Source organism: Embiotoca jacksoni, unplaced genomic scaffold (assembly GCF_022577435.1).
Source record: "Embiotoca jacksoni isolate LCO1_2020_lvr unplaced genomic scaffold, fEmbJac1.0.p SCAF_55, whole genome shotgun sequence".
Lineage (NCBI taxonomy): Eukaryota > Metazoa > Chordata > Actinopteri > Embiotocidae > Embiotoca > Embiotoca jacksoni.
This window is the reverse complement of record NW_027185409.1, coordinates 1,782,394-1,806,914: the sequence shown is the minus strand read 5'-3', so window position 1 is coordinate 1,806,914 and position 24,521 is coordinate 1,782,394. Positions and strand designations below refer to the sequence as shown.

The window sequence follows — 24,521 nt, the reverse complement described above, 5'->3', positions numbered from 1 at the left end:
TCCTCCTCCTCCTCTCAGCAGACTGTTAAATCGGGAGGAGCCGAGCAGAAGGTGGTGGTCAGCCTGCCCTCCTCCTCCACCCCTCCGTTGTCTCCTCCTCCCAGACCCAAGAAGGAGGAGAACCCAGAGGTAGGAAATGACCAAAGATTAGGTTCAGCGGTACCGTAGAGTACTTCCTGTTGTTGTCCTGTTACCGTGGAGACAATCAATCTGTCAATCTGTCCTGTGACTGTGAGTCTGTCTGAGTGTCCTGAACCTGTTGTTGTCTTCCAGAAACTGGCGTTCATGGTGTCTCTGGGTCTGGTGACTCACGACCACCTGGAAGGTGAGCGAAGCTTCAGCAGCCGACGGATCTCAAAACATCCGAATGTTTCCGCACTGAAAACTTTCCACGTTTTTCATTTTGCAGAAATCCAGAGCAAACGGCAGGAGAGGAAAAGGAGGACGACGGCCAACCCGGTGTACAGCGGAGCCGTGTTCGAACCCGAGGTGCGCGACGGGGATGTCATCTGCTGACATCATGTCATGACATCACAGCTGATCCGTGACGTCACATCAAAGATTAACCAACACGTCGTTTCTCGTTTCTTTCAGAGGAAAAAGAGCGCAGTGAGTTACCTGAACGGCCCTCTGCACCAGGGAACCAGGAAGAGAGGTCCGTATGAAGCACCGGGACACACAGTAGAGACCAGTAGAATCAGAGTAGAGACCAGTAGAAGAGTAGAGACCAGTAGAATCAGAGTCGAGACCAGGCGAATCAGAGTAGAGACCACTAGAAGAGTAGAGACCAGGCGAATCAGAGTAGAGACCAGTGGAATCAGAGTAGAGACCAGTAGAATCAGAGTAGAGACCACTAGAAGAGTAGGTACCAGTAGAATCAGAGTAGAGACCAGTGGAATCAGAGTAGAGACCACTAGAAGAGTAGAGACCAGGCGAATCAGAGTAGAGACCAGTAGAATCAGAGTAGAGACCAGTGGAATCAGAGTAGAGACCAGTGGAATCAGAGTAGAGACCAGGCGAATCAGAGTAGAGACCAGGCGAATCAGAGTAGAGACCAGTAGAATCAGAGTAGAGACCAGGCGAATCAGAGTAGAGACCAGGCGAATCAGAGTAGAGACCAGTGGAATCAGAGTAGAGACCAGGCGAATCAGAGTAGAGACCAGTGGAATCAGAGTAGAGACCAGTAGAAGAGTAGAGACCAGGCGAATCAGAGTAGAGACCAGTGGAATCAGAGTAGAGACCAGTGGAATCAGAGTAGAGACCAGTGGAATCAGAGTAGAGACCAGTAGAATCAGAGTAGAGACCAGGCGAATCAGAGTAGAGACCAGGCGAATCAGAGTAGAGACCAGTGGAATCAGAGTAGAGACCAGTGGAATCAGAGTAGAGACCAGTGGAATCAGAGTAGAGACCAGTGGAATCAGAGTAGAGACCAGTAGAATCAGAGTAGAGACCAGGCGAATCAGAGTAGAGACCAGGCGAATCAGAGTAGAGACCACTAGAAGAGTAGATACCACTAGAATCAGAGTAGAGACCACTAGAATCAGAGTAGAGACCAGTGGAATCAGAGTAGAGACCAGTGGAATCAGAGTCGAGACCAGTAGAATAGTAGAGACCAGTGGAATCAGAGTAGAGACCAGTGGAATCAGAGTAGAGACCAGTAGAATCAGAGTCGAGACCAGTAGAATAGTAGAGACCAGTGGAATCAGAGTAGAGACCAGTGGAATCAGAGTAGAAACAGTAGAAACTAATCTCTTGCTCAGCACTAATGTCTCTCTGTGACTCCTCCTCCTTCGTCTCCTGCTTCCTGTTTCTGTCGGGTTTCTGCTCGTTCGTTGGATCGCTCGGAGGTTCTGCAACTGATCAGAACTCGTCTATACGACGATAACCGTTTTTAGTTCGGTCCAAACTGAACTTCGTCCAGGAAGTCGTCATCCTGCGATCGCAGTAATTAACGCAAACTCAAGAAACCTCCAGAATATCTGCTGCAGTTTACAATTACAACATAAAGTCGCCTTTCAAAATAAAACCCACTTCATTACCAAAACTAACTGGTCATTCCCAATCATTAGGCTCCACCCCCTATACTCTCACCATCATAACTAACTGCTGCTAGCTAACCGCAACAACAGGAAGTGACTGGGTTTGTGGGAAATGTGGTCTTATGATGGAATGAAGAACATGTTAAATGAGCTTTCTACAAACTTCCAGCTGGAAGAGACTGAATGTGATTTAAAAAGTATGTAAAGCTCTTATTTTGAAGGCAGATCTTTGTGTTCTATATTAAAGTCACAGACGGTCTGTTCTGGAAAGATACACAGCTTTTAGGAAATAAATATAAAATATAAGAGTATAAAATCGAAAAACATTCAGTCGACTTGTAATTTTAATAAATTCTAAAATGTTCCTGCAAAAAAACTCACTTAAAAATCCACAAATTACATCGTAAAATCCAACATTTCTGATTAAAACAATCAGGGATCAATAGGAATATTGATTTAAATGAAATCTCTCCTTCAGACGATCGATAACAGAACCAGCGAACACGCAGAAACCCGACTGAACCTGCCGTGCTGTGTGGGAGCAGCTGAAATGCATCCTGGGAGTTGTAGGAAGTGAGCGCGGTCGTCCCCACCTGTAGGTCAGGTGTGTGAGGGCGCGTTAATACGACTAACAGGAAGCTGAGACTTCCTCCTCTTCCTCCTCCTCTTCCTCTCAGCACAGGAAGCTTAACGTTGCGTTCACGTGTAACTCGCAGTGTCAGATTTCAGCACGTCGGCCGCCTGAGTGGTTTTGAGACGTCTGAAGGTGCAAAAGAGGTCACAGGTTCGACTTCCTGTTGTCTTTTAACTTCCTGTCTCTGGTGGATCCTGATTGGTTCACACAGGTTATTGATCATCGATCAGTGAAGCTGCTGAAACTGATGAATTATAATACAACTTTTCATTCGACTGTTGAACGTGTCATATAAATAAGGAACTTCAGGTTCCTTCAGTTTTTCGGTCGTCTGTCAGGCAGATTTTTCTGTTCGTCCTCATTTTGTCTCGAAGCTCAAAGAACTAAAACGTTGCAGGTTTTTAAAGTAGTGGCCGGAAAACCCCTCAACCAATCAGAGACGTTCAGCTCTGTAAGCCCCGCCCTGAAACTTCCTGAACTCCCTCCACCCCCACCAAGCAGGAAGGAGAAGCTTCCTGTGGCGGGAACATGAAGGTGAACAGAAACAGGCACTTCCTGTGCAGACAGGAAGTTAAGAGACCCAGAGCGCCACTTCCTGCTCAGGGAGGAAGTTAAAAGACGACACCACTTCCTGTTCAGACAGGAAGTTGAGACACAGCGTGTCTTCCTGTTCAGACAGGAAGTTAAGAGACACAGTGTAATTTCCTGTCTGCGCAGGAAGTTAAAACACAGCGCCACTTCCTGTCTGCACAAGAACTTGAGACACAGCGTGTCTTCCTGTGCAGACAGGAAGTTCAGACACATTTGGCCGTCGGTCCCGTGAGCGTGTGACTCCTGTCGAGGTGACTGCGGTGTGTTAACATGTGACACGAGTCCATCCAGCAGGTTTGTACTAGAGCTCAGCTTCAGCCTCCTGCACTAACACTGCTGTCTGTGCTTCTGACTCCTCCTCTTCCTCCTCCTCTTCCTCCCGTACCGCCCCCTGACTCATGCTAGCCAACGAAGACTCCCTTTCCAAGGTATGTCATACGGACTGTTTGTGTTTGTTCTTCCCCCCTCTCCATCTTTCTTTTTTTTTCTTTTCTTTTTTTTTTCTTTGTTTTTCCGTCTTTGTCGTCTGTCTCATTTCACCCAGGTCGCCCACCCAAACACAGCAGCGTCCCGGAGCTGGGCAGCCTCACCCCGACCTCCCCCTCCAGCCCCGTCCGCCCCCTCCCCCTGCCCAGCCCCAGCTCTGGGGATGTAAGTAACGATGGGGGAGACGGACAGTTCAGAGGGTCGGACGACCCGTCACACACAGTCCTTATTGGCCCAGTAGCTCTTGTCAGTCATGTGCAACCCCCCCCCCCCCCCCAGACCTCCCACCACACGTCCATTAGTCTGTTGTCTCCATGTGATGATGTCATCAGCCATCATTTGTTTTACTTTGAACTCAGCCTTACAAAGTGAACAGTGTCCTGTAGCCGAGCATCCATGATAATAACTCAGAGCACACGCTAACTCCCAGATGTCCAGTGAATTAACACACCATGTCCATTAGACATCAGAACCAGGCCAGCTGTAAAACTCAACCCGGTCACGGTGCCTCCTGATTGGTCCAATTCTTCCTCACAGGGAGACATCCATGAGGATTTCTGCACTGTGTGCAGACGCAGTGGCCAGTTGCTCATGTGCGACACGTGTTCTCGTGTTTATCACCTGGACTGCCTGGATCCTCCCCTGAAAACCATTCCTAAAGGCATGTGGATCTGTCCAAAATGTCAAGATCAGGTAACCACAGCAGCCGAGACTGATCCTGAGTCAGGGGGACGGGGGTACCGCAGTCCAGACTGTAGATCTGCTGAGGGGCCTTCTGCTCCCTGTCCTCACCTGTAGGACTGTTCAATCCTTTGTAAGCATACATGATGCACTTTCTCTGTGCTTCTGTCTCATTCATTGTGTCGGTAAAAGATTGGCATCTCACATCCATCCACTCCATTGCTTGTCCCTCCGGGCCCCCGCCGCAGGGCGAGGGGCCCCGTGTGTCTTCCTCAAGTCTTTTCTGAGTGTCGGCGTGAGTGACAGCTGCCAGCTTCTCTCTGCAGATCCTGAAGAAGGAAGAAGCGCTGCCGTGGCCCGGGACGCTGGCCATCGTTCACTCCTACATTGCCTACAAAGAAGGTGACGGCACGTTTCGCTCTCAGGGTGACTGATGCGCACCTATCGCCGTGACGACTCACTCCCCGTTGTTGTTGTCGTTGTTGTTGTTGTTGTTGTGTTTCAGCTAAAGAGGAAGAGAAGCAGAAGCTGATGAAGTGGAGCTCCGAGCTGAAGCTGGAGCGAGATCAGCTGGAGCAGACGGTCAAACAGCTGAGCAACTCCATCACGGTGAGAGTAAACAAATAAACAAACAGCTGAGCAACTCCATCACGGTGAGAGTAAACAAATAAACAGCAGAGCAACTCCATCATGGTGAGAGTAAACAAATAAACAGCAGAGCAACTCCATCATGGTGAGAGTAAACAAATAAACAACAGAGCAACTCCATCATGGTGAGAGTAAACAAATAAACAACAGAGCAACTCCATCATGGTGAGAGTAAATCACATTCAGGATTTGTTTGTGTATTTTATTAAAACCAAAACGTTTCTGTCATTCATCTAAAAAACATCAGTAAATCAATAGTTGTGAAAGTAAATGTAAACAGATTTAATGATTCAGATCAACCACATGTTGATGAGTCTCATCATCATGTCCGAGTGAACTGATCGTAGATCTAGATCCAATAGAACCTGAGGAGGCTGCAGGATAAATCCCACCGTGCTGTTTTCTTCTTCCATCAGAAATGCATGGAAACCAAAAACACCATCCTGACTCGTCAGAAGGAGATGCAGCTCTCCTTGGAAAAAGTTAAGCACCTGATCCGCCTCATCCAAGCCTTCAACTTCAACCAAGCTCTGGCAGAGACAGAGAGCAAAGATGTCAGAGTCCAGGACAGCGCTGAGGGCGCCGTCACCTCTGAAGCCGCCCCAGAGGTCAACGCTGTGGAGAAGGCGAAGGCGGGAAGCTCCTCGGTCAGCAGCATCACCGACGGAGGCGACCAACAGGAGGAGCGCGCAGCCGCAGGGAGCGACCACACGGCAGCGGCAGGAGATGCCGCCGGCCAGCCGGACAGCGCCGTCCTGACGGCAGATAACAGCCCCGCCGCGGGGGCCGGGGGGAAGGTGGAGCCTGGGGCGGGGGGCGGGGGGGCCGCAGGGACCCCTGTCCAGCCGGGGGACGTCATGGCCAACCCCGAGACTGAGGCAGCTCCGGTCGTTGACATTCCCGCCTCCTCGGTGGTCACGACTGTCGCCACCACCAACGGCACGGCGGAGCCCGCCTGCCCAGACCGCAGCCCCGCAGGAGGCCACACCCCCAACACCACCACCAACTCTGAGAACAACACGGCTGCCGTCAACCCTCCAGAGACAGCGGTGGAGAAGAAGCAGGAGGAGATCACTGACAGTGACGGCAGCAACACCAACAACAGCAAAACCTCAGAACTCTCCCAGCATTCTTTGCCAGCTCTCGTCAGCAGTTTGGACAATAAAAAGTAACACTACGTCTCTGGAGTCGCGGGAATTCAAACATATATATTAAAAAAAAAAAAGACTTTTGCTTGCACCGAACGGTGCCCTGAAGTTGCCAATCTGTATAAATGTTGTTTGTTTGCATTGTATTGTCAGACTGTGTCAATGGTAGATATACAGCCCAAGTCACATGACTCTGGGAAGATGTAGGCTGTTCCACCCACAGAGCTGGGTACCGGAAGGCGTACGCACCAGTGTCATCATGCCAATTAGTGATACACATCATGGTGGGAATGCTCAAAGGGAGATTTAATTCATCATCACACCAGTGTGTGCCTGTTACAGTGGCCCCTGTGTTCTCATGCGGGGTGGGGAGACGGTTCACACAGCGAGAACGGAGAACGTGGAACCAAACATCTGTCGGGGTTCCTGGTCCAAGAAGCAGTGTTGTGATAGTATGAGTACCTAAAAGAGAACCTGTTCCTCCCCTCGTCCCAATGAACTTAATGTGAACAACTTTCTGCAGTCCAATGACCCCGATCTCCTGAACCTTCCCCATCAGTCCCGACCCGTCCCAGTCAGCTGAACCTCCCCGACGAACCCTCGACAAGACCGCGTTCGGTTGGCACAAAAAAAGGACTGACCTACTCCCCTCGTGACTAAAACCTAAACTTGCCTTTGCCAATCTGACAATAGTCCAACAATAGTCCAACGACATTCCAACAATAGTCCAATAACAGTCCAACAATAGTCCAATAACAGTCCAACAATAGTCCAATAACAGTCCAACGAGAGTCCAACGAGAGTCCAACAATAGTCCAACGACATTCCAACAATAGTCCAATAACAGTCCAACAATAGTCCAATAACAGTCCAACAATAGTCCAATAACAGTCCAACAATAGTCCAATAACAGTCCAACGAGAGTCCAACGAGAGTCCAACAATAGTCCAACGACAGTCCAACAATAGTCCAACGACATTCCAACAATAGTCCAATAACATTCCAACAATAGTCCAATAACAGTCCAACAATAGTCCAATAACAGTCCAACAATAGTCCAATAACAGTCCAACAATAGTCCAACGAGAGTCCAACGAGAGTCCAACAATAGTCCAACGACAGTCCAACGATAGTCCCACGACAGTCCAACGATAGTCCAACGACAGTCCAACAATAGTCCAACGACATTCCAACAATAGTCCAACGATAGTCCAACGACAGTCCAACAATAGTCCAACGACATTCCAACAATAGTCCAACGACAGTCCAACGACAGTCCAACGACAGTCCAACGACATTCCAACAATAGTCCAACGACAGTCCAACGACAGTCCAACAATAGTCCAACGACAGTCCAACGACATTCCAACAATAGTCCAATAACAGTCCAACAATAGTCCAATGACATTCCAATAATAGTCCAATAACAGTCCAACAATAATCCAATAACAGTCCAATAATAGTCCAATGACATTCTAACAATAGTCCAATAGCAGCCCAATAATAATCCAACGACATTCCAACAATAATCCAACGACATTCCAACAATAGTCCAACGACTCCCTGTGCGAACCTAAAGGGTTCAGTATGCTTCAAACACTCAAAGGTCGGACGAAGAGTTTCAGGTTTTTAAGGGGTAAACAATTAGGTCTTTACAGAAAAATTAAATCGGGTTCTTGTCAGTTATCTGTCGGTTGTCTTATCAGTTTAAGAAAAATATAAAAATTCTTAGTGGCAACCAACGATTGAAAAAAACCCTCCAAAATTCAATAAAGTAACTGAATTTTAGAGATATTGTTGTTGGACACCCCGTTGGACAGTCTGTCCCCGAAGACCTTGTTGGATTGCTGGTTTGGTAAAGTTGCAGAAATTGTGGGTCAGAAGTATTTCTGACATTGTAAAGGTGTCGCGTGAAGACCGTTTTCAGTCTCTGTTGAAATACCGACACCTTCAGACCGACATCACCAACACGGAATACGAAGCAGGGACCTTCCACGGTCCACAGAATCAGAACTGATCTCCAGTCCGACAATCCAGCGTAGCATCTCCACGGAACCCCAACGACCTACGAAACGAACGCTACCCCGACAAACCGATGTCTCGGTTTCCTAAAGTTACAAACAGTGTTGGACACTCGGAATTGAAACGTACCGACTTCCCCATCAAGTGACGACGTAAACGTCCCACAGCGACTAGAACCCGATCGGACCTTCACAGGTCTGCGAACGAAACGACGCGAATTCCTCCGTCGGCCCAGCAGACTTCCGTTCGTTTCAGGTCAAAGTGTCGTTACCAATGTTTACAGCGTCGTTGAGGTCGTTCGAAGCCTTTAAACGGAAACTTTTCCATCGACTTACGACTCTTTTGACTTCCCCCTCCCAGGTCCCCTAAACCCAGCTGACTGGAGAACCTTCCCTCTCCCAGTCCCCCGGTGACCAAAACGTTACCCAGCAACCACCAGTCCCGGTACCCCACCCCCACCTGGATCCCTGAGCTCAGGCAGAAAAGATGCCGGGCGTCGCGTTCAGCAGGTCCGGAGGAACGAGGGCGAACGGGCGCGGTAGCCTAACAGATGTTTTCAGTGGTGTTGGTCAAGTGTAGTGATTGAGTTTTCATTCGTGAGTCAAGTGTGTGTCAACTGTGAGCACTAAATGTGAAATTGCAATATTGCAATGTCAACACACACAAAAAAACTATATCTGGGCTGTGTTTCTTTTTTATAGGAAAAGATATTCAGGTCTTCCTAGTCTTCAGAATAAGTGCTTTCTGTTCCTGAACCTGCTGGACTGGCATTATCAACACAAAAAGGAATCCTCTCTTTGAAGTGGTGATCTTTGCATTACGTGCATTTCTGTTGAATTGTGAACTGCCAAAATGATGTTGTATCCAAATTCAGCAGGGACGAGTCCACTTACTGTATTGAAAGATCAAATCATTGGCGTTGTAAGATATCGATGCGACCATTTCAGAAATTGGAAAGTTCCCAGACTGCGACAGGAGAGCTTATTAAACAATAACATGAAAGGAACTTTTTTGTCCTTGAAATGGAGGGATTTGTCGGTCGAACCTGCTCCTGTAGACGGATCTGGAAGGACGACACCACAAATCCCGAGATTAAAGCACAAGCTTGCTGCATTACAAAGAAGTGCTGAAGAGCTTTTTGTATGTTAATATGGAATTAAACAGAGTATGCATCTCTTTGTTGTGATGTGACTTATCCCCACATTGCCAATATTTTTCTAGGAGGTGAATCGAACCCTCCGTCTGACATTAAGGCTCAAGTCTAGTTGCTATTTATTTTTTGGGGCTTCAGAAACCCTCCGTCCCTCCCGGTCGGTCCCGAGCATCTCTTTTCTTTCTGGAGCATGTCTGGGCTGAAATGCGATGCTGTTCCTCGTTGGCTTGGTGGCTGTCGGTTGGGGTCTGTGTTTGTCTGGTGAACCGATCATGACTTCTGGCTTCTCGTTGGGTAACGGGGCAATAACCACCTCTGGTCTGTTCTTAATGGTGCCTCTGGTTGTGCTGGAATTTGTTTTGGTTTTTGTTTTTTTGTTTCCTTTTGCTGTATTGGAACGTTGTTGATTTTACTTTCAGTCGTCCAAACGCGTGTTCGCCCCCCCGAGTCGCCGCCAAGGTGTCGAAGTCGCTCCGCCGGTTCGTCGGTCCAACTTTTGGTCCAGACTGAAATATCTTAACTGTCTCTCAGATGTTCGTGTTCCCCAGAGGAAGATTCCTTCTGACTCCTCTGACTGGACGTCGAGCGACGCCACGAGCTCGTTGAAATGTGTCCAACACTTCGGCTTTTTGACTAAATACCTTCTGAACTAATGACATTCCCGTCGGCCTCAGCTGGACGCTGTGTTTACTGCTAATTAGCTAATGTTAGCATGCTAACATGCTATACTACAATGGTAAGACGTGGTAAATATTATATCTGCTAAACCGCTAGCTGGCTTTCTTACGGCTAATTCGCGGTTTCTGCCGAGAGCTGCCGACTCGAACTTAAAACTTCGGACCGTCGGCAGGCGGACGACGAAGTTTACGTCACGCTAATGCGGAAACCGGGAATTAGCATCGACGGTGAGCATGTCAGCGTGCTGACGTTAGCTTTCTGCTCAAAGCGCTGCGTTTGATTCACGTCGAAAGTCGGACATTTCCGAGTTTAACATTCCGAAGTCCGAGCTGAACGCGTCCGACCGACGACGCTAAACTATAAATGATCAACACGGCCGACGCCGAGAAACTCGACCGGATAAAAACCTAAAAACGACGGACTGTTTGTCCGAGTATCGTACAGCGGCTCGCCGCGGCCCGGTGGGGGGGGGGGGGGGGGGGGGCACGCTGTTGGGCGACGACACAATAAGCTGTTGCAGGTGTCTTTTTTGTTTTTGTTTTTCATATCACGTGGACTCTTGTTACTGAATCAGCAGATCTGACGCCTGGTTTTCTGACATCAGCTGTACAAACTGCCTTCACTCAGAAGATCCAGGAGAAACGCAACGTCTCCACATGTTTGGCCACCGTGTCGTCTGATTCACGTGTGACTTCTGATCCGTGACCCGGCAGTTCAGCCAATTCTGAACACGGGACGGGAAAAAAAAAAACGAGATGCAACCGTAAGAGAAAAAGACGACTGGCGATTCCCCGGTTCCTTATGAATATCATTCATTGTGTGTTTTGTTCTTTGTCGGCTTTCTCGGGTGGATGTTCTTCTTCTTCTTCTTCTTCTTCTTCTTCTTTCAACATGTTAGACTGTGTTCACTCATGATAGAGCAGCGTAGTCATCCAGTCACTCAACAAGGTTTTCGTTCAAAGAGCCCGAACTTGTGTTCCAGACCAACTGGACCTTTCCCTCTGTACAGTAGGTACCTCGAGTGCCTTTCTTCAAACAGCAGATAATATTTGTCTCTTGACTTGCACTGTGACTTGTAGAAACCTTACTAACCCTCCGGATAATCCCCCCCCTCCACCCCGCCCCCCCCCTCTGGTCCCAGGAGCCTCCGGAGCACAAACCCGGTCCGTTCACCTCAGGCTGCCAGTAGTCAATGCAAGTTGAAACTACATTTCATATTTATGCCGTTTTAAATTGACCAGATAGTGTTTTGTTGTTGTTGATATAGAAGTTGCCTTAAATGTGTTTTATTTTTTCCTTTTTACGTGATTACGTTTTTACATTTGGGGAAAAAAAAAAAAAAAAACCTGTGCAAGACGCTGGCGGAGGTCAGAGGTCAGAGGTCATTTGGTGAGGAGCCGCCGGGGTTTGTTGTCAATGAAGATGATGAGGTCTCGCTCGGAGCTGTTTATGTGATGCACTTTTTGGTTTGACCAGTATTATTATTATTATTATTATTATTATTATTATCAGAACGGAAACGGGATCTGTCAGCAACACGAATCGCAGTCTTGAGTCTCGCGCCGGTTTTCGGTTCTTAGATTTTCCAGCTGGACTCGGGAGCTGGTTTTGTTTTATTTTGAAAGGTCCACCGTCTCCTCTGTGCTGTGGTTCCTCTTCTGTTCGGAGGAAGGGTGAGTTTGCTGAATCAGGTCGCGTGAGCCGGAGCCTGTGTGCGTTAAAAAAGATCAAACTTCAACCCAATGAGAACATCTGTCCACTGAGTGCGGTGGAGCGCATGCCTTCTTATGCAAATTTTTATACAGGATTTGTCGAAACCTTTTTTAATACGTGTTTGCTTTTGTTTTTATGTGAAACTCAAATCACCTTTTTTTCTTTGAACGGGCATCGTGATGCCGAACGTCGCGGCAGCCGTCGAAACGTTTCTTCCCGGCGTCGCGTTTTACAGACGGAGCTGCGAAGGCCTCGGATGTACGAACTAAAATAGAAAGACTAAAATTGGGTTGTCCGATGACCGCTGTGCAATACCGCCCGTGACCACCAGGGGCAGACTGACGGTGAGGCCGAGTGTCGGCGCCGTATCGGTCCTCCGAGTCCATCCGAGGTTTCGGTTCCGGCGTTTAATTGAACTTGGCCGATGCGCCGTGTTGAACGTCGGGATGCTAGCAGTGAGGTCGCAAAAAAAATAAAAATAAAACATCTAAATTGTTCCTCGTTTGATTCAGTCGAGCTCCAAAAGGATTTATCGGAAGAACACGGCGCACACGTGCATTTGTGTTTGGAAGCATTTCTCTGCAGTCGCAGCATCTCGTCCGGACGTTGATTTCCTGCGTCGGCATCGTGTACATCGGCCGAGCCGGAAAACGTTAGCGAGGAAGTCGCGTTAACGAGGAAGTCGCGTTAACGAGGAAGTCGCGTTAGCTGGGTCGCTCCTGTGAGGTAATTCACGCCGATTTGAGTCTTTTTCATTTTTTCATTTTTAAAACGATCAAGTCATGATTGTGGCCTTCTAGTATTCTGTCGATACATGACGTCATCACTCTGTTGTTCCCGCTCACCCTTCATCCATCCATCATCCATCCATCATCCATCCATCATCCATCCATCCATCATCCATCCATCCATCATCCATCCATCCATCATCCATCCATCCTACCTGTCCGGACCCAACTGTACACCTGCAGCTTCTTACCTCATCCACAGCTGATTCCATTGGGGGTGTGTTGAGTGCAAAAAAAATACAAAAAACAAAAGAAGTCTTTTTTTATCTTCCATTTGGTGAGATGCATTGTAGCGATATGAATAAAGAAAAAGTTCACCTGGTGTGCTGAATAATGTGTAAATTGGTAATTACACAATCTGAATATTTGTATAATTGTTTGTATTTTTTCATAATGATTTTGGAAAGGAATGTGTTTATTTTTTTGACTTCTGTTCCAGATGTGTCTTCTGTTGGCCTGACATTGTGACTGGTCTGGTGGGATTCTTACCTCTGTATTGAGCCTCTTCTGTGATGAATTCTTTGTATGCAGTGTTTAGGAAATACTGTAGGGAACATGGGGGAGGAGTTGATATTAGGAGCATTTGATCAATTTGTATTTATTTATTTTATCATTTTGTTAATAAATTGTGAAAAGCAGAGCGAGTCGTGACTTTAAAAAAAACTTTCGCCCATAAGCTGCCATTTAGTTTCACCTTATTATTTATGATTCACTTTTTAAAAAAACTGAATAAATCAATAATACATTTATTTTATTTTATATCAGAAACACTGACAAAAAGCCACAAACGTGAAATAAATGCCATAAATGCATCTCCAATAAAACGCATAAAAAGTTTAATTTAAATAAAACACAAAAAGGACAACAGACTGTAGAGATAATATTCATACAGTCCCTAGATATACAATATAAACCTCTTTAGTTTAAAATCTTCCCTTTGTATTGTTTTATTATTTCCCTCCTTTCTTTCTCAGCTGTGATTAGATTTATTTACAGTTCTTTACTCAGTCATAACTACGTATGATGTGTATTTTCTCCAATCACAGGTCAGACATCACTCTTCGAGAAGGCTGAAGTATTTAACTAATTAATATTAATAATTAAAAATGTACTATTATCCTCTAAGTAGAAATATGAGTGTAATGTTAAGGGATTGTTTATTGAACCTTGGCAACGTCAGAGACTAAAGCAGCAGGACGTGTGTGTTCCTTCATATATGGTCCTGCCGCGGTGGAGCCGCATAGAGCAGAGTGGCGCAGCGGAAGCGTGCTGGGCCCATAACCCAGAGGTCGATGGATCGAAACCATCCTCTGCTAAATGTTTTCTGCTTCTTTTCAAGTTTCTCCTTTGAGATGTTTATCCCTCATTTAAATCGTTTCCAAATGCTTCAATGGATGGAAGCAGATAAATGTTCCACATATTCCGTTTTATTATTATAAATTATTACTATTTAAGAAAAAAAAGATGTATGTTTTTTCACCATTTTTATAAATTGAACAAAAGTCAGATTAATAAGAATAAAGTAGATCAATTAAATCCGTACAGTTATAATTTGTAAAATATATAAGTATAAATATAAGTATTTTGAAACGTATGGTGGCGTCACATTACGTCACTTTGAGGTTGTTTTGTCTCTGTAGTTTGTTTTGTCTCTTTATGGTTGTTTTGTCTCTTTGTGGTTGTTTTGTGTCTCTTTGTAGTTTTTTTTTGTCTCTTTGTGGTTGTTTTGTCTCTTTGTGGTTGTTTTGTGTCTCTTTGTAGTTTTTTTTTTTTTGTCTCTTTGTGGTTGTTTTGTCTCTGTAGTTTGTTTTGTCTCTTTATAGTTGTTTTGTCTCTTTGTGGTTGTTTTGTGTCTCTTTGTAGTTTTTTTTTTGTCTCTTTGTGGTTGTTTTGTCTCTTTGTGGTTGTTTTGTCTCTTTGTGGTTGTTTTGTGTCTCTTTGTAGTTTTTTTTTGTCTCTTTGTGGTTGTTTTGTCTCTTTGTGGTTGTTTTGTCTCTGTAGTTTGTTTTGTCTCTTTATGGTTGTTTTGTCTCTTTGTGGTTGTTTTGTGTCTCTTTGCAGTTTTGTTTTTTTTGTCTCTTTGTGGTTGTTTTGTCTCTTTGTGGTTGTTTTGTCTCTGTAGTTTGTTTTGTCTCTTTATGGTTGTTTTGTCTCTTTGTGGTTGTTTTGTGTCTCTTTGTAGTTGTTTTTTTTTTGTCTCTTTGTGGTTGTTTTGTGTCTCTTTGTAGGTTTTTTTTTTTTGTCTCTTTGTGGTTGTTTTGTGTCTCTTTGTGGTTGTTTTGTGTCTCTTTGTGGTTGTTTTGTCTCTTTGTGGTTGTTTTGTCTCTTTGTGGTTGTTTTGTCTCTTTGTGGTTGTTTTGTGTCTTCTTGTGTCTCTGACTTCCAAACAGTAAAAGTGAACATGTTTACTCCACACAGGGACTCGGAGCTCCTTGCTAAGTTTCTCATTGATCCATAACTGTTTATGTTTATTAATATTATTATGTTTATTGTTGTATTGAGGTCTTTCTAATGGTTTCCTTCTTTCTGTCTGAAGTCAGTGAATTAAACTGTGACTGTGATGTCTGCAGGCATTTAAGGTGTAGACTGTCCTGTGGTGGAGCTGCAGGAAGTCTGTTCCTATTTATTTCATGTTCTGGAGTTTTCTGGGACTCGGCGGCAGCACCGAGTCTCCGGCTGCAGATGAACGGAGCAGCGGGCCGGGCTGGCCGCCTCCGGCCGCCTCTCCGGCCGCTCGGACCGGACTCCCGCCGCTAATTCACTCGGTTAACTTTAATTTTTTGCGCAGTTGCTTTCTTCCGTTTTTCCATGTCATTTCCTGTGATAAAAAATGGTGGTCACAGCTCGGGGAGGCGACTGAGTCGGTGCAAAGATTATCGCCAAACTTTGCATCGGCAGGCAGCCACGGAGCTTCGGCCGGGGGTCGGTGGTCGGCGGCCGGGGGGAGGGGGACGGAGAGAGGAGCTGCACCCGGGAGAGAGGGTCCGTGTCCCCGCTGCGTCTCCGCACAAGGTGGGTCCGTGTCGGTAGCCACTGTGGCCAGTGAAAATGGCTTCCGAAACAGCAGGCAGATTGCCAGTTGCCTGCAGAAAGCGTGGCGCAGATCGCGGATCGTCCGCTAACTGCGCGACGATCCGCTCGTTTCACGCATTAAACGCACGCTAATGACGCACAAAGTTAAAGGAACTTTGGTTCTTCGGAGTGGAGGGGCTGCCGGGCTCCTCTGGACCGGAGACCCTCCATCCGGGACCAGAACCAGGAGGATGAAACAGGCTGCTGTTCACATGAAAAACCCTGAAGTTCAACTGAGCATCAGTCTGAGATTTATTGAAACTGACTCTGATGCTGATCGACTCTCAAACGGATTCTTTTCTTTAGAGAAATCAGACCTTAAAATGATCGTGTCTGTTTAGATAAAGCAAAACATACAACCAGGACTCAGTTCTTATAATAACTGGTGCTTTTATTTGATGCTATTAAAGGTGCTCTGTGGAGTTTATGACCACCGGTGGCGCTGTAGAGCAGTGTTTCGTGATGATGCCGCCACGACGAAACGTTGTTTTTGCTCTTTATATTCAAATGTTCGGGTTTTTTTCTGAGTTGTATTTAACGTTAATTCAGAGAAAGTTCTTCTGAAAATTAAACGCTGCCCGGTGAAGCTGACGCTGTCCGACATATTACCAAGACGGTAATCAGGAAATTCAAAATAGAACCTCAGCGAGTTATTTCACGAAACGACGTAAAGGTCTGAACTCTGTGATGAAGGTTATTTATTTGTCTCAGATTGTGTTTTGTTCCTCAGACGGTTGTGAAGTGGACGAACTGGACGTCGACATGGTTCCACGATGAGCGAGCCGCCGTCCGACCTCTGGTGTGAGTTAATATCTGTCTGGGAACATAATGCTATAAATAATTCAGCATAAAAAAACAATTTTAATATTTAAAAACAGCTTCAATAAAAGTAACGTGAGCAGAAAAACAAAACAGATAAAACGGTTAGCATTAAAAAAAGAAACAACATTAACATTAATTATTAGCATTCAAAAATATATTGTTGGCAGAAAATACAACTTAACGTTTGGAAAAAACGAAATTACCGTTATCATAAAAATCCCAACGTTTGCAAACAAAAAAGCAAACATTAGCATTCAAATATAAAAAAAATAAAAAAGTACATGAGCATAAAACTACCGTTAGCATGTGGTTAGCTCGCAGCACACGAAGAACACTCCGGTTATTAAATCTAACGTTCAGAACATAAACTGATTTCTTCCAGATGTGTCCAACTGAAAACATTAGAGATGAAGGCCGACAAACTGTCAATACAGGATTTAATCTGTTATTGATCAGCCTCACAGGAACATTAAAAAAAGACCCTCTCCATTTTTCCACTTTATTTTTTACGAAGTATTTTCTATCCAACGCAGTCAGTCGGCTCGTTTCGATGCTGAAACTCTGAACACGTCAGACAGCTGATGAACTAGAATTCTTTCTGAAACAGCCGTGAACACGGAAGATGTTTGACGTCTTTCTGTTTTTATATAAACTTGTTTTTATGCTGATGATGAAGTCTGTGTTTGTCCTGCAGTCTGTGAGGAGTGTCAGGACTACTTCCAGAAGGAGTGTCCGTCCCACGGACCCCCGCTGTTCGTCCCTGATACGCCCGCGGCCCCGGGCTCTGCCAACAGGGCGGCGCTCACGGTCCCATCGGGCTTAGAGGTCTTCGCTGAGGGAGACGAGGTGGATGTTCGCTGCGTGGATGCGACCTTCCCGAAGGGGGCGGTGTTCGGTCCGTACGAGGGGGAGCTGGTGTCCAAGGACGAGTCGTCCGGCTTCTTCTCCTGGATCGTAAGTCTAACCGGTCCGACGCCGGAGTCACGCCGGTTCAAACAAAGTCCGCCTCTCAATCCGTTGTCTTCGTCTCGTTTCTGTCCCGATGTTCCAGATCGTTGACGTGAACGACGCGTACCGCTCCATCGACGGCAGCGATGAGACCAAAGCCAACTGGATGAGGTGAAGTTCGCCGACTCTGCAGGTCATTTTAGTTTTGATTCAGGGACCGACTACCAAAGAGAAACTACAGGAATTAAAGCAGGATGTCGTGCAGAGCTGAAGGTTGGACGTTGGACCTGAGACGTTCAATAAGAGTTCAGAGAAACAGCGTTGATCGGGTCAAAAAGTTGGAACTTCCTGCAGCTTTCCGATTGCAGCGATAGAAGCGTGACCGTCGGTGTTTCTGACCTGCAGGTTTGTCCGGACCTCGTCGGAGGACAGCGACAGGAACCTGACGGCGTTCCAGCACGGTAAGAACATCTACTTCAGGGTCTGCCGGCGGCCGGCGGCCGGAGAGAAGCTGAGGGTTTGGTACAGCGACGACTACATCCGACGACTTCACTGCGTTTCTCAGGAGAGCATCGACCGCAACCTGGACTCAGGTGAGGCGGGGAACATCAGGTTTATCCGGACGGGGAACTGTGGTGTGTACAGAGCAGAGCATTGTGGGAAATTCACAGTGTTCACAGTCAGGACGAGCACTTTAGAGTCAATCAGGTGACATCAAACACACCTGGAGCACGAGGTCAGACGACTCGAGCACCGCATGCACATACAGGAGAAAGAAAGGGTGACGTTGTCCTTTAATGTTTCCTGCTGTGAGTCCTGACCTCAGTTCTCCACCAAGTGGAGCTGTTTCACCATTTTTGTATTGTTTCAGTATCAGATTGTTTCATTTGAACTCTTAATAAGCTCGTGAGTCACCTGTAAAACACTTTGAGCTGCTTTAATGAAAGTTTCCATATAAATTAAGTTTGGTTGGTTGATTGATTGAAGACCTCCTGCACTCTGACCTTTTGTCTTCTTTGACTTGCTGCTTTGAATAAATGATTAACCGTTTTTCTTCCAGAGCCCAGGAAGCCCGCAGCGCTGCCCAACCTTCAGAAGGACTTTAAATCTCCCTGCCTGCAGTCGGCTCTGCAGGGCAAACTCTGCCCCGGTAAACAGCCCGGCGAAGAATCGGACGGCCAGCCTCCCACCAAGAGGAAGAAGATCGACCTCATCTTCAAAGACGTCCTCGAGGCTTCTCTAGAGGACTCTGGGAAGTCCAGGTCCCGGTCTTGCCTCCCCCGTGAGTGTAAATCAGCGGTGCTGGGGTCGGCCTGTGATCCGCCCGAGAGCAGCTTCACCGTTCCGGACCTGAAGGTGGAGGAGAAAGAGGAGGAGAACCGGAGCCGCGAGGAACCCTCCACCTCCTTCTGCCCCAACTGTGTGAAACTGAAAAGGAGGATTCTGGAGCTGGAGGAGGAGCTGTCCCGTCTCAGAAGAGGACCGGCAGACGGTGCTTCGATGTCTGGGCAGACCCGACCCAAACCGGACCAGAATCCCCCGCACCCTGAGCAGGGCCCCATCGAGGACTTTCAAGGTGGGTTAGAAAAACGACGATGAGGGCAGCGAGTCTTCCTCTGTGTCAGGATTTCTTTGAATGTTTTTGTCTTTAATGTTAGTATTTCTACTGGAAATTCCCCAAATACTGTACATTTAATTTTAATAAGCACCTGCACACACATTCAGCCATTCTGTACAGTTCATCCTCCGGGCACCATGAACCTCTATACAAAACCTCACAGCATCCGGACAATATTTGTTTAGATGCTTCACTTAAAGCCAAAAGCGTCAACCGGCTGGTTGTACGTGACAAAAATAAGAGAATCAATGAAGTCAGCAGGATTCATCATCTGAGGAACATGAATATCTGTACATCGTATCTAAATAGCTGTTGAAATATTTCAAAATCCCTCACAGAGTTCCCGATGTATGAAATGAAAAGGTTGGATGACTTTGTTGGTGCCTGAATGAATGAGTTTGTCTTTGCAGGGATGGAGCCCATGACGCCCACTCAGGTGGTCCTGGATGAAGACGACCAGGACGTGGACTCGGCCGATGAGTCGATTGTAGCAGATCTCGTGATTTCTCCCGAGGATCCGTCGAAGCTTTCATCCGCGGGAGGCCGACGGATTCGCCGCTTCAAGCAGGAGTGGCTGAAAAAGTTCTGGTTCCTTCGCTACTCGCCGACCCTGAATGAGATGTGGTGCCACGTCTGCCGCCAGTACACCGTCCAGTCGTCCCGCACCTCCGCCTTCATCATCGGCTCCAAGCAGTTCAAAATCCACACCATCAAGCTGCACAGCCAGAGCAACCTCCACAAGAAGTGTCTGCAGCTGTACAAGCTGCGCATGCACCCGGAAAAGACCGAGGAAATGTGCAAGAACATGATGCTTCTGTTCAACGCGGCGTACCACCTGGTCCTGGAGGGGCGGCCCTTTTCCGAGCTCCGCCCACTGGCAGAGCTGCTGAAGAAGTGCGAGCTCAAAGTGGTGGATCAGTACATGAACGAGGGCGACTGTCAGATCCTCATCCACCACATCGGCCGGGCTTTGAAAGAGGATCTGGCTGAGAAGATGCGCCTGTCTCCCTTCCTGAGTGTCATAATGGACGCCCAAAACGACGACCTGTTCTCGGACATGGTGGCCGTCTATGTCCAGTTCATCACCAACGAGGGCTCCCCCAACACAGAGTTCCTGTCCATGCAGAGGCTGAGCGTGGCCAACGTGGATGGATATCTGCAGGTTATGGACCGTGCCTTCGGTGTCCTGGGCCTCCGGTTTCAGGACTTGCTGGTGGTCGGCCTCGGGGTGGACGGCACCAACATCTCCTCAGGAATGAGAGCGAACTTGTACATAGCTGTCCAGAAGACCTTTCCCTGGGTCCTCTGCCTTCCCATCATGATCCATCGGCCTCATTTGGAAGTGCTGGACGCCATCAGTGGGAAGGAGCTCTCCTGCTTGGAGGACCTGGAAAATAACCTCAAGCAGCTCCTCAGTTTCTACCGCTACTCGCCTCGCATGATGGCCGAGCTGCGATCCACCGCTCCGACGCTGTCAGAGGAGACGGAGTTCCTCGGAGACATCAGGGCCATACGGTGGATCATCGGAGAACCGAACGTCCTCAACGCCCTCATCAAGGATTACCTGGAGGTCGTCGCGCACCTGAAGGAGATCAGCAGCCAGACGCAGAGGGCTGACGCTGCCGCCATCGCTCTCACCCTCCTCCAGTTCCTCATGGACTACCAGTCGGTGAAACTCATCTACTTCCTGCTGGACATCATCGCTGTTCTCTCACGATTAGCCTTCACCTTCCAGGGAGAGTACCTGCTGGTGTCGCACGTGGAAGCCAAGATAGAGGAGGCCATTCAGGAGATAGGCCAGCTGGTGGACTGCCCCGGAGAATACCTGCAGGAGTTCGAGGAAAACTTCAGAGAAAGCTTCAATGGCGTCGCTTTGAAGAACCTCCGCGTTGCAGAGTCCAAGTTTCAGTCCATCCGAGAAAAGATCTGCAACAAGAGCCAAGGCATCCTGTCTCAGAGGCTGGACCTGCACAGCCGCTCGTTTGCTAAAGCCTGCAAGGTGCTGGACCTGTCCACCTGGCCTCACAACCACGACGACCTGCAGGCCTACGGGGACGAGGAAATCCAGGTCATATTCAACCACCTGGAGTCCATTCCCTCCGCGGGTCAGGAGGCCCGGGGCAGCTTGGTGGTGGAGTGGAAGGATCTGAAAGCCGACTACTACAGCATGAACGGCTTCAAGGAAGTCATCGGTCACATCTGCAGGTACAAGCAGCGTTTTCCTCTGTTGAACCGGATCGTGCAGGTCATCAGGGTCCTGCCCAGCTCCACGGCCTGCTGCGACAAAGGCCGAGGCTCTCTGCAGAAGATGTGCAAGAACAATCGCTCCCGGCTGACGCTGGAGCAGATGAACGACCTGCTGACCGTGGCGGTGAACGGACCGCCCATCGCTAACTTCGACGGGAAGCGAGCGTTGGACAGCTGGTTCGAGGAGAAGTCCGGCAGCAGCTACTCGCTCTCAGCCGAGGTTCTGAACAGGATGTCGGGTGCCGACCAGAAGTCGGTCCTGCACAGCGTCGACGTCAACATGGAGTTCTACCCTGACATCTGACAGAACCAGCAGATTACTGGTTCTACATCCAGCCTACATGGAAATATTTAGAAGCTCAGTTAATCTGGAAAATAGAAATGAGTTCATTGAGATTGCAGGAAGACGAACAGACAACAAAGATTTATGATGAACGGCCAATAAAATACACAAACCCAAACATAAACAGTCCGTTTGTCTCGTATTGACTCGTAGAACCGGGTTCTCTCCAGAACAATATTGAGCAAAATCAACAATCCATGTTTATCAAACAAGAATCATTAAAGAGGTACGATGGGGGATCGATAAGTTCCGAGTGTTCCTGAACGCAGCACGGTGATGCACACGGAGCAGCAGGAAGCGACCACCTTCAGGAGGAAGTATTCAGACTGTCGTCATGAAGGTTGTTGCTTCCTGCACCGGCTCGGCGGGATAACGAAGCTCTGGGATGTTCATGGTGTTTGTGGACGACCGGCTGTGGTGGTTCCATCCAACGCAGCAGTTGAGAACCGCTGGGAAAACATCGTTCATCTAAAATGTCCCTTAAAAAGACACAAAACGACCACAAAAACAAAGACATGCAAAATAATAATATGAAAAGATGCAAAACAAGTAAAAAAAAAAAAAAAATAAAAAGATGCTAAAACGACCATTAAAGTCACAAAAGGACCACAAAGAGACTGAAAACATCTACAGGTCTAGAGACACGAAGACACACACAGGATGACGACACGTCTTTCCATCGTGTGCTCGGGGTCCCGCGGCGTCACGACGGGTCCTCGGCCGGCGGACGGCCGCTCGGCGGAATAATGAAGCGCTTGTCGCCAGAATAACAGACAGTTTCTCAGCTGGAACAATCAGTCAGTGTCCAGCTGGACGTCCGAGCTCCGGAGCCGCTCTCCGGGATGTCCAGTCCTGTCGGTGCCTGACGGAAAAGAAAAGTCGGGAGTGAGAACGTGTGAAGGTTTTATATTTCTATTAGAAATGCACACAGCCCTGCTTCACGCTGTAAATACTCCGTCAGCTGTACATACTGTAAATGCTCTGGAGCTGTTTTTAAGGAGAGTATTTTTCTCTTGAATTTCATGATTGTGCCAAAACGATGGAAGCGGACAGAAAACGCTGCGACGCCACACTGGATCTGCTCGTTTCCACGGTTACCGCAGCCAACGAGATATTTCACAGATGTTCTTTTGACCGATGCGTCCGCTTCACGTTCGGCTGTTTAGCACGATGAAAAACTTCAGTCTTGGCCAAAGCTTCAAAACAGCTTTTTAAAAACAGCTGTTGCTTCTAGCTCATTATTATTATTATAATTATTAAGTGTTTAATGCAGAAATAAATGTGAAGATGTGGGAACACGACGAGCTGAGACGAGCAGCAGGATGCAGACCATCGATTTATATTTACCAAATATGAGTGAAGTTTTGTCCCCAAGTTAAAGAAATAGTTTGACATTGTGGGAAATACGCTCGTCTTGTTGTTGACATCATAAATTGGGAAGACGTTGGCGTTTAAGAGTTTTGGGGAACATGTTTGTGTTTTTATAAACACTTGGTGCTCGTCTGTATCGTGTTCTGCTGCTCGGTGTCGACGTGTTCCCGGTTGGATGTAAAGTTTCTCTGTTGATTCAGCATCAGAAAACATTTCTGTTTTTCCTGCTGCGGTTTGGATCTGAATATCTTTGATGGAATATTTCGTGCTCTCGTGTTTGCGTCTTCACACCGACACCTGCTGATTGTAATCTGAGGCTGTTCGTCCTCCCAGTTCGATGTTGGCTGAACTGTTTCACGGCTGCAGGATTTCAATTTACGAAACCAAAACTAATTTGTTGTTCACCTGTTTCTGTTTTCTCTGATTCAAATGCTTTAAAGATACATTTTAAAAGACACGTTTCATCTCGGGTGTTTTTGTCGTGTTGAACGCTGCAGCTGCTTTTCACAAACATTCACACTTTCCACATTTATTCATATTTTCAGACATTTAATTCATATTTTTCAAATTTTTTTACATTTATTGTAATTGAATAAAATATTAAATATTTGTCAAAAAGATGTATTAAACATGTTCTCTACATTTTTTGACAATTTGTAAAAACAAATTAACATTTACAGACATTTTATAGACTTACACTCATTATTTTATACAGTTGATTTATACTTTTAAAAATATTGTTTTAGACAATTTGTTGATAGTTTTGGACGCGTTCTTTTATATTTCACAGGTTTTTGTTGAACCACGCTGTGACACCGGCCCTCTGGAGGTGCAACATGTCGAACTGTTCCTTTAATAAGCGTCTGTAAACGGTCCAGAGGAACCCGGCCGGGTCGGGGTCAGAGGTCAGGCTCTCTGGACCCCGATCAAGTCTGTGAGACGTTGTTCGGAGGACGAGTTCGTCGCCGGGAGACGAGACGGAACAGATTTTCATCGGACAAACTGCTTCCTGCTGAGTTTTACAGCCGCTCGGTCTCTTGTGGACCGGAACCGAATCACTGGAGAGAACGGGTCGATCAGCAGGACGGAAACGAACCGCGACGCTTCCAACGACGTCCTGCACATCATCTGAGAGGGGGAAGGGTGTGTGTGTGTGTGTGTGTGTGTGTGTGTGTGTGTGTGTGAGAGTTAGTGAGTGTGTGTGTGTGAGAGTGTGTGAGTGTGAGTTAGTTTGTGTGTGAGAGTGAGTGAGTTAGTGAGTGTGTGTGAGAGTGTGTGTGTGTGTGTGTGTGTGTGTGTGTGAGAGTGTGTGAGTGTGAGTTAGTGTGTGTGTGTGTGTGTGTGAGAGTTAGTGAGTGTGTGTGTGAGAGTGTGTGTGTGTGTGTGTGTGTGTGTGTGTGTGTGTGAGTGTGAGTTAGTGAGTGTGTGTGTGTGTGTGTGTGAGTGTGAGTTAGTGTGTGTGTGTGTGTGTGTGTGTGTGTGTGTGAGAGTGTGTGAGTGTGAGTTAGTGTGTGTGTGT

General features: G+C 47.1%; 2 protein-coding genes and 1 non-coding gene across 7 annotated transcripts in view; all 3 read left to right on the top strand.

Moving 5' to 3' along the window:
- phf21ab (PHD finger protein 21Ab) overlaps positions 1 to 13,219 on the top strand; it is a 29,899-nt gene extending 16,680 nt beyond the window's left edge. For 4 of the 5 annotated variants that reach the window (XM_069172710.1, XM_069172709.1, XM_069172706.1 and 1 more), the window contains 9 exons: positions 19 to 129; positions 274 to 325; positions 410 to 489; positions 595 to 655; positions 3,809 to 3,915; positions 4,288 to 4,443; positions 4,758 to 4,833; positions 4,937 to 5,040; positions 5,496 to 13,219. In XM_069172710.1, coding sequence (XP_069028811.1) covers positions 19 to 129; positions 274 to 325; positions 410 to 489; positions 595 to 655; positions 3,809 to 3,915; positions 4,288 to 4,443; positions 4,758 to 4,833; positions 4,937 to 5,040; positions 5,496 to 6,251 — 1,503 coding nt within the window. In that variant the 3' untranslated portion in view covers positions 6,252 to 13,219. The remainder of the gene's footprint in view (positions 1 to 18; positions 130 to 273; positions 326 to 409; positions 490 to 594; positions 656 to 3,808; positions 3,916 to 4,287; positions 4,444 to 4,757; positions 4,834 to 4,936; positions 5,041 to 5,495) is intronic. The other variant, XM_069172708.1, reaches the window with a different exon arrangement.
- A 606-nt stretch (positions 13,220 to 13,825) lies between these two features.
- trnam-cau (transfer RNA methionine (anticodon CAU)) lies at positions 13,826 to 13,897 on the top strand. The gene has a single exon. It is a non-coding gene; the product is annotated as a tRNA-Met (tRNA).
- A 1,367-nt stretch (positions 13,898 to 15,264) lies between these two features.
- prdm11 (PR domain containing 11) lies at positions 15,265 to 23,459 on the top strand. Its single transcript, XM_069172752.1, has 7 exons — positions 15,265 to 15,593; positions 16,384 to 16,454; positions 17,170 to 17,429; positions 17,527 to 17,594; positions 17,829 to 18,016; positions 18,484 to 18,999; positions 19,452 to 23,459. The coding sequence occupies exons 2-7, from the start codon at positions 16,427 to 16,429 to the stop codon at positions 21,590 to 21,592; spliced, it is 3,201 nt and encodes a 1,066-aa protein (XP_069028853.1). The 5' UTR covers positions 15,265 to 15,593; positions 16,384 to 16,426; the 3' UTR covers positions 21,593 to 23,459.
- The last annotated feature ends 1,062 nt before the right edge of the window (positions 23,460 to 24,521 follow it).

Coding starts and splice junctions, on each gene's coding strand:
- prdm11 (XM_069172752.1), top strand. CDS start 16,427: ATGAGCGAGCCGCCGTCCGACCTCTGGT. Junction 17,595..17,828: donor ACCAAAGCCAACTGGATGAG/GTGAAGTTCGCC, acceptor TCTGACCTGCAG/GTTTGTCCGGACCTCGTCGG. Junction 18,017..18,483: donor CGACCGCAACCTGGACTCAG/GTGAGGCGGGGA, acceptor TTTTTCTTCCAG/AGCCCAGGAAGCCCGCAGCG.